The 14,387-nt window shown below is 34.6% G+C and overlaps 2 protein-coding genes across 2 annotated transcripts; both read left to right on the forward strand.

Moving 5' to 3' along the window:
- Positions 1-302: 302 nt before the first annotated feature.
- On the forward strand, positions 303-2,546 carry LOC136805161 (RNA polymerase II subunit A C-terminal domain phosphatase SSU72-like). The gene is made up of 3 exons (XM_067061724.1): positions 303-471; positions 1,221-1,339; positions 2,109-2,546. Exons 1-3 carry the CDS (start codon positions 354-356, stop codon positions 2,208-2,210), a joined length of 339 nt encoding a protein of 112 aa, XP_066917825.1. The 5' UTR covers positions 303-353; the 3' UTR covers positions 2,211-2,546.
- Positions 2,547-5,054: 2,508 nt separating this feature from the next.
- On the forward strand, positions 5,055-7,476 carry LOC136805162 (uncharacterized). Its single transcript, XM_067061725.1, has 2 exons — positions 5,055-5,182; positions 5,837-7,476. The coding sequence occupies exons 1-2, from the start codon at positions 5,096-5,098 to the stop codon at positions 7,364-7,366; spliced, it is 1,617 nt and encodes a 538-aa protein (XP_066917826.1). The 5' UTR covers positions 5,055-5,095; the 3' UTR covers positions 7,367-7,476.
- Positions 7,477-14,387: the final 6,911 nt, after the last annotated feature.

A 14,387-nucleotide genomic window follows, 5' to 3' on the forward strand; every position in this document is an offset into this window, starting at 1 on the left:
TTGATTTTTCTACTTTGTAAGAGTTTCCATCGGTTCTATAACAAAGAGGTTGTATAGTGATACCTTTGTACTTTAGATATTTCATGAAAATACATTTGAAGTTTATAGTTTCAGCAGTTATGTTTGAAGCAATTGGAAATTTTCAAGATAGTTATACGGTTACTCGGATTTAGAAGATTTAAAGTAGTTAAGATTGTGAAGTAGAAATCAGGAAATGAGATTTTTTCTTTTCTTTCTCGTAATATATTTATTTTTTGTTCTTGAATTATAATCCCTTAAAATCTGTATAATCCTTAACTCCTGACAACCACAATAAAAAAAACTATAGATACAAACAGAATGGTGTTCTACACATGCTAGATAGAAACAGACGCATCAAGAAGTTTCCACAACGTTTCCAAGATGAGAAAGAGGAAGAATTCGATCTTGTCATCACCGCTGAAGAAAGAGTATACGATCAACTCGTAGAAGGTAAGGTGGAGTTTTCTGACACACCACACCCCTGTCTCATGACTAGGGGAGGGTTTGTTAAATATACACTGTGTCCCGAACAAAACTCATCATCTTAACTTGGTTTAGAATGATTGGAATAAGATTAAAATTCTCTGTTCAATCAATAGATATTCAACTCCCAAGATGATTGAATAGGTTTGCGAGATGGAAATATTAAGTACCCTAAGTATTCAAGTCATAAAATTTCGCATAAGTTATGAGGATCTTGTCTGCTTTTTCTGAACACACTGCAGAGGGAAAGCATGAGAAAAAGCTTAAGGCCAATAGGACTGAAAACTTTTTACCCAAATTAATGATATTTGCTGGAGTCTGAAATTCCTTCTCTGATAAGACTTTTAGCTTTTGTATTTTGTACCCTTGTTTTCACTGGCTCATTGTACATAATGTACGGAAAAGCAGAACAGATTTTATTATAATGTAAAATCCACAAAATTCGTAGGCTCACTGGAGTTTGAAATCATTTAATGACATAGGATTTCTTTGTTCAATTTAGGCATTCAAAGAAAACTAAAATGAATTTTGAATAAAGAGAAATTGTGTATAAATTAGGTTGTAATGTAACAATCCGTATAAATTGATTGATTGATTGATTGATTGATTGATTGATTGATTGATTGATTGATTGATTGATTGATTGATTGAGTGATTGATTGATTGATTGATTGATTGATTGATTGATTGATTGATTGATTGATTGATTTCCTTAGATTTCCAGCAACGAGAGGCGCAGTCATACACACCAGTGCATGTCATTAACATTGACATCACGGATAACGCTGAAGAAGCTACACTTGGTGCTTTCCAGATATGCGAGCTATGTGAAAAGGTATGTGACCAAATCATCTTCATATTTTTTCGGCTTTCTGTAAATGAAGAAGTACCCTCTTAATAAGTAAATTAATTTTAGCGAGGATTTCGGATCAGCCTCTTTGTGGCCAAATATCTTTCATTTTCCTAGAGGTTTTCGCGAAAAATCATGATTTCAAACTTTTTACATTCTGATGTACTATTTGGAGAATCAATTTTTAGCAATTGAACTTTGTTTTAAAAGAAATTATTAACATCATGGTACAATTTCTTGCTAGTTTTTCAAGCATTCAGTTGGTCAATACTTTTAAGTATTGGAAAAAAGGTTTCTCCTATTATTTCAAAGTATGATACCGCTCTTCCAGAATTGTAGCACTGAACACTCTGTTGAATTTAAAGATAGTTTTACACGTTTTACACATTATACATTTTTTTTATTTATAAGCATAACGCTTATAAGCATAACAAGGCTGAAACTTGGGCCTGAAAAAAATAGACCTATTGTTATATAACAATAGAATTCTAAGCATATAACCAGCCTCAGCTCAAATGATCAGTATTTTAGAAAACAAATATACATTAGTCTCAATAAGGGTCGTAAAAATCGCAAAATTTTCCTATTTTTCTCCTTTTTAGTCCCGCTAAGGGTCCGAGGGGGTCAGAAGTCGGGTGGCACATACCCGTCAGCTCGCAACCCTAGTACCCACCTTGGGGTTTTAGAATATCTGGGTTACTCTGCGATGTGACAGTCCAGATTAATCTTATTCATGTTGTTCTAATCCTTTCAGCTTGAGAAACTTGACGATTTGGACGACGACATTGCAGAAACACTGGAACTTTTCGAAAAGAAAATCCGTCGTCATTTATTGCATACTGTTGCTTTTTATTGATGCAATGAGATGAGAATGTCGTGGTGAAAGTTGATGATGGAAACGTTTAAAATCCATTTGAATGGTTTGGGTCTCATTGGTGATGATTAAAGAAAGATGACCACCGTTCATGGTAAAATGTTGGACACAATGTTCAAACGAGAGGCTGTTGAGCCTGGTTGTCTAACCGCCAGTTGATGATCTTCGCCTGTTTTAAAGGCTTAGAAGGGATGAATATTGACGTTTGTGTTAAATAAAACGTGTATGTTACAATGAGGTAAAGCAAAACATTGAGTTGGTGTTGGTTGCAAAAGAACATTGAATTTAAATTTAACATTGACAGTTTTTTTTTTTAAAGAAAATTTATCGTCTCAAACGGAATTCGACAAATCTTCAAATGTTGATCATACAAAAGTTTTTTTCTTCAATGCTAATACACCTTTTCGACCGTAACCGCCAATTGCCGCGCAGGCATTTTTATCCCACTAAAACCGTCCCAGTCCTTTTTTCGCACATATAGACGATAGAAAAATGTGTCAAAAAAGGACTGCGACGGTTTTAGTGAGATAAAGCGGACAAAATAATGCCCGCGCGGCAATTGGCGGCTACGGTGTACGGAAGGTGTATAGTCTTTCCATGGCGAGCATTTACCGGGAACTTGGGAAGGTTTTACAAAGGTAAAGTAAAGTAATAACCCACATCTCTATCCGCTTGAGACATAAGTTTATAAAAATTCAATATGGCGTAATGCTTATTATTCCCACTTGCCTTTATCTGCTATCTTTGGTCGGAGTTTTTTGAAAAGTTATAATACTTATCGATGTCAATTTTTGATTTAATGAATGAACGAACTTTCCTGTTTAAAATTTTTTCACCCTGTTTCACCCAAAGTGAGTAGTAAATGATACCATTACTGTCGTTTTGTATCATTCATTACAGTACCGCTTTTCTAGCGCAAAAAGACCAAGACTTCGGTTCGTTGAAAAATGAGCTTCGGAAAGTTAGGCAGTTTTGTGAGTATACACAAGATTTTCCGTAACTTTAGAAACAAACCTTTTCCATCATCATGCCGGTTTTCCCGGGAAAAAGGAAAAGTGTCTTGACATTTAGTGTGGAAATTATAATCTTATACAAAACGAAGGTAGGGCTATCCCTTTCGAAAAGCTCTGGCCAAAGATAATTTTGGCAACTGAGAAGCCTGTTCCGACCAGGGTTTTAAGGTCCGATTATATTCCCAGCAATATTATCTTACAAAAATTATTCTTTGTCACATTTCAATAATTTAAATCTTATGAATTTCATTTTGTAAGGTCAGATTATTCGGGTAAATTTAGATGAATGTTTAGATGCTATTCATGATATTCATGTACGGAAATATCCCAGTTTTAGCCAGTAGTGACAAATTTAAACTAGGCAAAAGTTGTATAATATTTGCCACTGCTGGCGAAAACCGGGGTCTTTCCGTAGAAAACATTACGTCACGAATATCATAAATAATCGAACGATAAAATATGATAAGGGTGTATCTCCCGGTTCTTTCAACCCACTGGGTTGCAGTGACACTAGTTTTGGCCAGATTAGATTTTGAACTTTCTGTAATGAAGCTTATATTCATTATTACACCCCTTCTTACAGGCCCTCTGGGACTCCTTCCAACGGCCAAAATATCATTCTTGGTGGACAATTACCATCCAATTTTTGTCCCCGCACTGAATATAATCATATAAGCAAATCCTCACTGCAAAATATTTACTATTGTTCCCATCTTCACTGAATTTTCTGACTTGAAAACAAAAGAATTGAAATCCCCAGTCATAAAAAATGTGAGAATATCAATTCCCACCGAGTTTTGGTTCATTATTTTTATCCCCACTGGCTGAAAAAATCCTCACAGTTCTGTTGAAGACTTTTTTTCTTCACTTTATAATGTGTATGTCTTCAATTTTGGGATATTTTTGTATTAAGAACTTAAATTAATTATAGTGTATAATATAGAAAGAAGGCAATCCTCCTTTGGATCTACTTCAAGACCAAAGCATTTGTCAGAATTTTCCAAACCAATTGAAACAATCAAAATCAGCCATATTTGTTTTGATATTTGATTTTGACATGTGACAATTTTACAAATTTCGAAAGTACTTCTATTTTCCTTTAACCGCTTTAACAGAATAAACTGTGTCATGACACTACATGCCAATCTTTTCTTAAAAATGTTTTGTTAGACTATCTAACGATGACTGTCATATGATGTTGTCTGAGTGATTTTGACATGACTTCTTTGTTGAAAAAAGCTGAAATTACTGACAAGCTCTTAGTCTTTTCTGTGTATTTTGCTTGATGATCTTTTACTGTAGCTAGGTAGGTGTTTTTCATTTGTAACTGTGCCTAAATCCAATCAATCGCGATAGTCGGGTTCGATTTCCCGATCTTTCTGGTTTGATTTCCCGATTTGGTTTGCGTTTGCGCTCGCACTTACTAGGATACACGCTTTTTTTTATAAGAATACACTTTATAAGAATGTCCATGATGAAAATGGCCAAAAATTAAGAATATGCTAAGCATATCACCATCATGGAATTTTGAGACGTATGTACTAAATGTTAAATCTAGTCTGAATTAGGATCCTAACCTAAGAATGCTGTATGAATATTTTAGGATGATTTTCCCAAAAAAGTTAAGAATATCCATGATGAAATGGATTTACACCATTCTTTTAAAAAAAAAGCGTGTATACTCTTTTAAATTTTATGTTAGATATATTAAGAAAGGCTGCGACCCATGACAATTACCGGAGTTTGCAGCTGTCATATTACGGCTGTTTTATTAATGTTGATTTGTTGTGTTTCTTTTTTATTTCTGTAGATAAAGGTAAAAACATAGAGAACAGCTCTTGAAACAAGAATAGCATGGCATCACTGATTGAACCTGTGGAATCAAACATGATACACACTCGAAATGAACTTATCGATGAAAACATTGAAGAAGCTGAACATGTGAGTGTAGTTTTTTTTTTCTAGTTCGATATTTTACGGTAAATGTCTCTCTGTCTATTCATGATATTTATGACGTAAAGTTTTCCACGGAAAGACCCCGGTTTTAGCTAGGCTACGTCATATCTTCCTTCATTTCGAGCGTAAAACTCCTACTCTTCGAGAGTAAGGCCTAAAAGCCTGGATCTGTATATTATGTAGGCTAAGTAGTGCTTTAGCCAGATTTATACTAGACAAAAGTGTATAAATTTTGCCACTACTGGTTAAAACCGGGGTCTTTCCGTAGAAAACATTACGTCATGAATCATCATGAATTAAGTTTTGTGCCGTGTTTTTAACATACACCTGATGTATTCGAAGTAAACAAAGCCAATTGAATATCTATCTGGTCAGAAAACGCAAGAATAAAGGTTGATTTCATTGGGATTTCATTTTGCTCAATATCGAAGGGAAAAATACAGTCGTTTAGCTGTGTGATGTCACTTTACCATTCCCATTACAATAACTTTTTTAATTTCATTGACCACTCTCTGAATCAGATTTTCATCATGTGATCAGCAAAAACGATGAGCATTACAATACAACCTTATAATTTCGTCACAACGTAGTCGTTGGAGGTAGGGCCCTTCCAACTTATTTTTTTCCTTTGTTATCTAGATCAGCCAGCTCGGAGATTTTATTGGCACTGCAAACTCTCACGATGTCACTGTCCAATCTCACATGAGGGGTAAAAAATTCACCACTGTAGCTTACGCCTTTGGCTTTCTTATCTTCATGGCGTTGATTGTTTACCTTTCGGTTAATTTAGCTAAACAAGGAACATTAAGTGGATCAAATCTGGCGTGGTTCTTTTTGTTAATGTTTTTGGCGATCATATTCCTTGCAGCCATTCTAGAAGAATGCATCTATAGAATAAAATTGTGGTGCAATCGGACAATCTTTGATCGTAGAACTAGTTTTCGTCCAAAACAGGGACTAAATTTATCCACAGTTCTATTACACATTGATGGAATGATACCCACTGTAGAGAAACTGCCAGAGGTCGAAGAATCAGCTAAACGACAACTTTCGAAAGTTGTTTTTTGGATATCTAAATATTTGCCAGGTCAGACACCTCTAACGTTGTTATTGACCGGGAGTACTGCAGAACGTTTTAATGCACCAGTATCAGAGCATTGCATTAAAATAGCCAGTGGATTCTCACAAGAGACGCATGCTTTAATCACCGACTATGATTTCATGCTTTATAATGAACACCTTTCAGCTAGTTTCAATTCTAACCTGGTAGATTATCACATTGAGACTGAAGGAGTTGATCCTGGGTTTGCTAAACTTTACAGCCACTGTTCAAAAACATATTTGTCTGCTAAGCATGTTACAAAAACAATTTACGATTCAATGATGCAAATAAGTGTTCGTAATCTTCCTGGTTATAAGGAACCAATACCTGGGGACGACGAAGAACCTGCTAGCTACTCCAGAAATCACGAATTTGTCATCCAACAATCTGGCCCAGCTGTGAATATTAGGATCATTGAGAGAGAACCAGAAAGATATCTATTAGCAGATTTGACATATGCAGTTAAATGCAAAGAGTGGCCGACCATATCAAACTGGTCCATGCGGTGCAGGAAATGGCCAAGTTGTGAAGACGTCACGCGGATAGTAAAATTAGGGTTTCATCTCGTGCCAAAATCCAATACAAATGATAAAAAGAAATTAACATGGCGTTTTTCCTTTTCTATTGCGGAAGTTGAGCTCTCAAAGTTGTTAAAACCGACCGCTCGAAAATGTTTTATTGCTATGAGAATCATTGGAAAGGATTTTTTAACGCCGACATGTAAACGGTTACGATCATATCATTTGAAAACTTTATTCTTACATTTTCTCGAAAAAACCGACCCTCAGGAATGGCAAGAAAGCCATATTGAAGGATGTTTCCTTAACTTTTTGGATTACGTTATAAACGCCATTCAATCGAGAGAATGCTGGAACTTCTGGCTGATTGGAATTAACCTTTTTCAGAACATGACGGAAAAGGATGCTAAGAAACTTTTGAGAGTGTGCAAAAAAATTAAAGAAAGACCCACAGATTATATCGAAAGGCTTTTGGCAATTGAAGAGAGAATCATATCTAGAAGGGAACCTCGGCTCAGGAGCTATGGTGCTTTTGTTTACTGGGCGTAGATTTTGTTATCACAGCGTATCCTAATTCTTTTTGTCATAACTAGCATTTCGATTATTTTGTTCCATTCAACACAATAATGCTTAGACCCCGAAATGGGAGTTTTAATTGTATTTTTAACATGCTCTTATTTAAGCATTTTGTGAGTATTTTTATCCACTTTGCTAAGAAATCAGATGTTTTAGAGTTCTCAAAGCGTCAAAATGTTCTTATAACATGTTCTTAATATTTCAGTATATATTTCATTATTCCATTGAAGCCTTTTGTGTTCTTTCAAAGCCCCTGGAGGGGGGGGGTAGTACAAGATGGCGGGGGTACCGACACATATCCGTACCTTCACTTACTTCTAAGTACCCCGGGTTATGAAGTCTGTTCTTACAAAAAAAACTTGTACTTAAGGCGTTAATACTTTTTTAAATGAACAACATATCTAAACTTTCTGTTCACAAAAAAGAAGATAAATATGGAAATCGAAAAATTTCACGAAACTTTGGCAAATCATTTGACATTTATTGTCGAAAAGAATATAAAGATTTTATTTTTTTTACATAAATGTTTCATATCAGACACATATTTCATATTAGGACAACATCCACAGCGCGAAACATAGCTGAATTGAATACGGGACATACGGATATTGTTTAAATTTCAAGGAAATTAACGCTAAACTAAGTAAGTCATTATTATGTCGCAACATGGTCTTACTTAGTATCTTGGGCTCTCAAAATTTTATTTTACTTCCTCTCCAATAAAGAAAGTGGTCAGTAAAAGACTACTATAAAACAATAGAAATTCATTCCCCGTTGGCTTTTTGATAGAAATGTTCACCCACACTGTGAGAAGAAGTTCCACCAGGGCTGCGAGAAAAAACAAAGCTTGAGAAGTAAAGAGTTAAATTAATACCTGTTAATACCTGGACTTTTTCATCAGTGAAATCTTTTTCCCTAAAATGTCTATCAAAAAAAATTTCGAATCACCTCTAGATCTGATTCTCAATAAGTTTGCGCAGTCTTTAACCCTATTTTTATCAGGGGGTGTTTTCCACCAGGCTGGCACTCTTTTGCTAATACACGTTTTTTTTTTTAAATAAGGAACACGTTTATAAGGAACTTGAGGCTGAAAATGGTCCGAAAAATAAGGAATTGTTAAGGAACTGCTCAGGCTGAGAATAAGAAAAAAAGTTTTAAGGAATCCAATTTTTGCGAATCCAAACTTAGCAGCTATGTAAATAAGGAACTCGATAAGGAACTTTGAGCCTGAAATTCTCTGTAAAAATAAGGAACTCCAGGCTCAGAGCAAAGTTAAGGTTCCTTATAAAAAAAAAACGTGTAGCTCACTGAAAAAAAACTGAAAGTTTTTGACTTTTAATATAATCCTATCACCTGCATGTATACCAAATTTTACAATTATACATCGACCAGATCAGGTTTTATGACTTTTTTGTGCAGGCATATCATAAAATCCAGCTAAAACCCTGTAAAATCCCAAAATCTTAAATTTAGCATAACTTTTGATCTAGGCATCCAACTGACTTCTAATTTTGACAGGTTTTAGGTATCAATAATATATTTTAAAAAATATTTTAAAAATTTTCATAAACTGCTGACGTCATCAAAAATGACGTCATTGTTTTTTGAAAAAATTTACTCATTTTCTGCATGGATTTTAAACGTCAATTTTATTAGTATGTTAAAAACCAGCAAATATGTTAAAGATATTTCTTTTGGCTTTTAGAAAGGTGAAACTTTGTGATGACGTCATCACCTTTATGATGACCTCATCAACCCAAATTTTTTTCTATGAATTTTCATTAAAGGAGAATGGTAGAGAACATTTCTGCCAAATTTCAAGTCCATATCTTTTCTAGATCAAAAGTTATGCAAGGCTGGTGGAAAAGACCCCCTTGATAATACTAAATCCGAAAAAGCCGGATAAAAATAGGGTTAAATGTAACTTTTCAAATTGGTGGCCCCTCCCAAATGTTTTCATCAAAAGTTGCAAAAGACACCCCTGTCTCACTGCCCCTTTGGAACTTTTGCTTTCAGTGGGGATAAAAACTCTTATCAAAATCCCAATGGGAATAGAAATGATATTGTTCCTAGGTTAAAAGATCCAGTGGTGATGGTTTTTGAATGTGATCTTTAAGCATTGAATTTAGAATGGGGATGGAATGAAAGTCAATTTTTATAGTGGACTAGAATCTCAGGGTAATTTTCCATCGGGAACGAAGACAAATTTCTTGCCAAATTTCCCAAAGGAGCTTTGACGGGGCTTTGACCTATTATTAGAACACATACCGCCTGGTCCCTCAAGTTTCACAAATTTCTTGCCAAATTTCCCAAGTTTTTACTTATGATGTAAAGTACGATTTAGATGGTGAAGAACTTAAGATGTCACTTAAACTATAAGATTTTGTTTTTGTTCCTTTTTAGGAGCTACAAATCCTTACGTCTGCACAAGTGAAACCAACTGGTTAGCCGAGGTAAGAATAAATATTCTTGAGTTACCATCGATTACTTGCGTAAAAGCCTATTATTCCTTTCCCCATGTAATAACTATATTGAGAAATGTGCAATTTTAGATTGTTTTTCATAAGGCAAAAAGATCTAATATGGTGAACACTTTGTTTCACTTTTCAAAGATATTTAACCATATGAACACTTGAGCTGATTTGTAACTCTCGAATAGCGCTCCGCAACGCATACGTCATAATTATTACTTTTTTTTACATTTGTACGAGTTGCAATGCGGCTCAATTAAAGATACTTGCAAGTTCTTATATATCTTTTGTCACATGATGCAATTAATGTGCAAAAGAGATTAACGCAAAATGATTGGAGCTCGTACAAACACATCAAGAAAAGTAATGATTATGTCAAAAGTGTGCGCTATATAAACCTTAAAAGATGCTTACCCTATTTCCAATTCAAGCTACCAAATTGACAGAATTTTGGAACTCCTTCTGAAAATTTTATTTTGTCTTTCAGCTATCACTTAGAACTTTGACGTAAAGAAATTATTAAACGGTTGAACAAGACAACATTTTGGCTGGTGATGAATAAAGATTCGGATGCCAGCGACTTTAATATAAGCATTAAGATCAAATGATTGATAGATATATACTGTATTGTGTCACTGACCCGGTGGTACTTCTACATACTGTAAAAATCAGCAAATTGTACCCGGTTAGAGAAAAACCCTGATTTTTCACCCACCCGGTAATCTATAATAAAGGTTTATCTCTGAAGCTGTAAACAATACCACGAACACCTTGAAAAAAAACTCATACCGTCCGTTGCGAAATTATTTCCTCATGAAAACTGGATCTTCTTACAAGATGGTGCCCCTTCACACGGTAGTAACTTGGTGCAAGGATTCATGGAAGAAAGATTACGAAAACGTTTCGTAAAAAAGACTGACTGGCCACCTTCGTCACCTGACTGCAATCCACTGGATTATTATTTCTGGGAGGCAGTCAAGGCGGAGGTGTACAGGGGCCGTTTAAACAACCCGTTCGAAAACGAAGAACAATTGAAAAGAAAGATCAAATCAGTATGGAAAAAAATCGGTTCCAATCATGAAATCATCCGAAAAGCTTTGAAACAATTCCTACCGCGAGTTCGTACTGTGAATGAAAATAATGGTGGATGTATCAAATTGTTTTACAATTAATTTTTGACTTTATTAAACGAACATTATGCTTAATGTTATTGTGGAAAGTTTTGAGAAAAAATGTGAATTCAAAAATGAATTTATTTCAATCGTTTTGAAATATTATGAAGCAAAATGCCCTCTGAAAATGATTGACGTCAATTTTTGAACAACCCACTTTTGACCTCCAATTTTTAGAATCTTTTAACTTTTCGAAAAATTGTTTTCTGAATATGAAATTTTGAGGAGTGCTCAGAGTTATGCTAAAGATTGCCTGTACCAAATTTCAAGTCAATGGACCCACAAAAACAAGCTACGTCAAAAAATGAATTTTATGGACACTTTTTTTGGACTACCCGGTATACCTGGAGGTCCTATATAAATTATTAACCTTTGTCCGTTCGTCCGTCCGTCTGTTACCAGCTTTTCTCGAGATTGGCTCTTCAGTTTTTCCTGATCTTTGGCACAAAGATGCAAAATGGTAATGCCCAAAATGTGACAGAGCCTGATTTTCGAAAAAAAATAATTTTTGGCCGAAAGTGCCGGAAATATGCCGGAAAAACCGTTTTTTGGCGTTTTCTCAAGATTTCATCATTAGTTTTTTCTGATTTTTTTCACAAAGATGCGTATTAGCAATGCTCAAAACAAAACTTGGCCCAGTCCGATTTTTGAGAAAAAATCTTTTCCGGTCGAAAATGCCGGAAATATGCCGGAAATCGCCGTTTTTGCAGATTTTCATCGGACTTTTTCCTTATATTTCGTTGTTTTTTCACACAAAAACGTTATTGATAGCAATGTCCATGATCACAATTGTCGATAAAACTGATTTTTGAAGCCGGTGCTTTCTAAAAATTGCCGGAACAGTCGATTTTCGTCGGAAAACGGTATTTCTTGAATTTCTCGACCTGTACTTTATAATTTTTTATGAAATTTTGCACACTGATGTCAAATGACAATACCTAAAAAGTGACACAGCCTGATTTTCGAAAAACATTTTTTTCCGGCCGAAAATGCCGGAAATATGCCGGAAAAACTGTTTTTTTTGGCATTTTCTCGAGATTTTATCATTAGTTTTTTCTGATTTTTTGCTCAAAGATGCGTATTAATATTGCCCAAAACATTGTTGAGTTCGATTTTTTTTTTTAAATTTTTTTCCGCCCGAAAATGCCGGAAATATGCCGGAAATCGCCGTTTTTCTGGATTTTCATTAGACTTTTTCCTCATAATTGGTTGTTTTTTCATTCAAAAACATTATTAATAGCAATGCCCACCATCAAGCGTGTTTCAATTTTCAATAAAATTGATTTCTGAAGCCGGAACTATTGAAAAATCGCCGGAAACAACCTATTTTCGACGGAAAGACAGTATTTCTTGAATTTCTCGAGCTGTACTTTATATTTTTTTATGAAATTTTGCACACTGATACAATATGACAATACCTAAAGAGTGACAGAGCCCAATTTTTGAAAAACATTTTTTTCCGGCCGAAAATGCCGGAAATATGCCGGAAAACCCGTTTTTTTTACATTTTCTCGAATTTTTATCTTCAGTTTTTTCTGATTTTTTTGCAGAAAGATGCGTATTTGCAATGCTCAAAACATGGCTGAGTTCGATTTTTAAGAAAATTTTTTTTCCGGTTGAAAATGCCAGAAATCGCCTTTTTCGCAGATTTTCATTATAATTTTTTCCTTGTATTTCTATGTTTTTCACACAAAAACATTATTGACTAGTCATAGCTTTCACTAAATGCCCCCACATAAAGATCATGTCATGCACTTATAAAGCTTTAATGCTTTAAATATTAAACATTAAAAAATAATCAGGAATAATTGATTGATTTAATTATTGATTGGTTGATTGATTGATTGATTGATTGATTGATTGATTGATTGATTGATTGATTGATTGATTGATTAATTTATTGATTGATTGAGGCGTTTGCTTGAAAAAAAAATTATATTCCATTGTACCGATTTTTACATCTCCTGTTTGTTTGTTTTTTCTCCTAGTTTCTTTCTTATAACGATATATGTCATGATTATTATTCACTAAATAGACCTTTTCTAATAATGTCGCAGACATCTTAGATTGTAGGCAAAATATATGGACATACGCAGTGAATAAATCCACAAGGTAACCAGTCAGAAATAGCTTGTTTTTTTTTCATTGGCTGCTATATTTCAACATTTCTCTATTACTACTTTGCCTCATAAACAAAAGTCAAGAGGATACTGCGTATAAAATTTATCAAAAAGTTCTGCGCCATCTTAAGTTGGGTGAAATAGAAACTCACTTATCCTAGTTAAGGCCCGGGCTCCACTAGCGTACGCTGTGATTGCACTTCTCAAGCAAAATCTTCTATGTTTTTGGTCAAAAGAAAAGTAAAGGAATGCCATTGTGGTTCATTCAGACGTACAGTCAAGAAAAGTTCAAATGCGCCTAAATTTCTTTTCAAATGCAATCTTTTCTCCAAGCTGATCGCAGCGCATACAATGAAGAGACGTGCCTTCAGGAAGCTAGACTTTTTGAGTTTATAGCTAGCGATATACTTTCCCTTTATGGTGTTTCTGTATGACTGTCTGTGTACCTAGTCTAACCACCGTTAAATGCCTTCGGGAAGGTCTCTCCTAACTTAGAAAGCCAGAATTTGGAGCTATTTCACCAAACCACTGGACACTGGAGCGTAAGTTATTTAGGCTATCACAACTGCATGAAAAAGTTTAACGTGCGCATGTAAAGTTTAACGAGTAAACAAACTTTTTTCAGGTTTTTCAAAAAGATTTACCGCACTGAAAAGACGTAAAAACCTCTAAGTGAGGTAAATTATTTTGAAGACCAAAAGAAAAAGTCAACCACGTTTGGATTCAACTTTACATATGCGTACATTCATCTTTTTTGTATTTTGGCGGTTGTTTTACTAAGTTAAAAAGGACTTTCTCGAGTTACGACCATATGATGGTATTTAAAACTCAAGAAGCCCTATATAAACAATAAAGGTAGTTATCAATAAAATGACAGACAAAAATAAATTAGAGTTTGAACAAAAATATCAAATGTACATTTGAAAACTTAAGCAAATTTCTTTAAAGATTCTGGAAAAAGAATTGAAATCATTGCTGAAGTGAACGTCTGACTAAATTACAGTAGTTAGTATTCAGTTTCAAAGACAAGAAACAAAATTTGACATACAAAACACTTTTTCTAGTCAATGAATCAGTAGTAGAGGGCATTTTGTGAAATCGCTCGACTGTTTTGTTAGAAGCACTTGTTATACATTTTTGGAAAGCTAAGGGGTAGGGGAATCGAAATTAATATGTTTCCAATTTTTTTTCGGACACTTTGGTGTGATTTTCGGACAAATATGACGGTCTC

This window comes from Clytia hemisphaerica, unplaced genomic scaffold, assembly GCF_902728285.1.
Source record: "Clytia hemisphaerica strain Z4C2 unplaced genomic scaffold, Clytia hemisphaerica genome assembly, whole genome shotgun sequence".
In the NCBI taxonomy this organism is placed as follows: Eukaryota; Metazoa; Cnidaria; class Hydrozoa; order Leptothecata; family Clytiidae; genus Clytia; species Clytia hemisphaerica.

Bases quoted from the DNA above. Each gene is read 5' to 3' on its own strand.
- LOC136805161 (XM_067061724.1), top strand. From the start codon at position 354: ATGCTAGATAGAAACAGACGCATCAAGAAGTTTCCACAACGTTTCCAA. The intron at 472-1,220 runs GTAAGGTGGAGT...TGATTTCCTTAG, and splicing joins ATACGATCAACTCGTAGAAG to ATTTCCAGCAACGAGAGGCG. The intron at 1,340-2,108 runs GTATGTGACCAA...TAATCCTTTCAG, and splicing joins TATGCGAGCTATGTGAAAAG to CTTGAGAAACTTGACGATTT.
- LOC136805162 (XM_067061725.1), top strand. From the start codon at position 5,096: ATGGCATCACTGATTGAACCTGTGGAATCAAACATGATACACACTCGA. The intron at 5,183-5,836 runs GTGAGTGTAGTT...TTTGTTATCTAG, and splicing joins ACATTGAAGAAGCTGAACAT to ATCAGCCAGCTCGGAGATTT.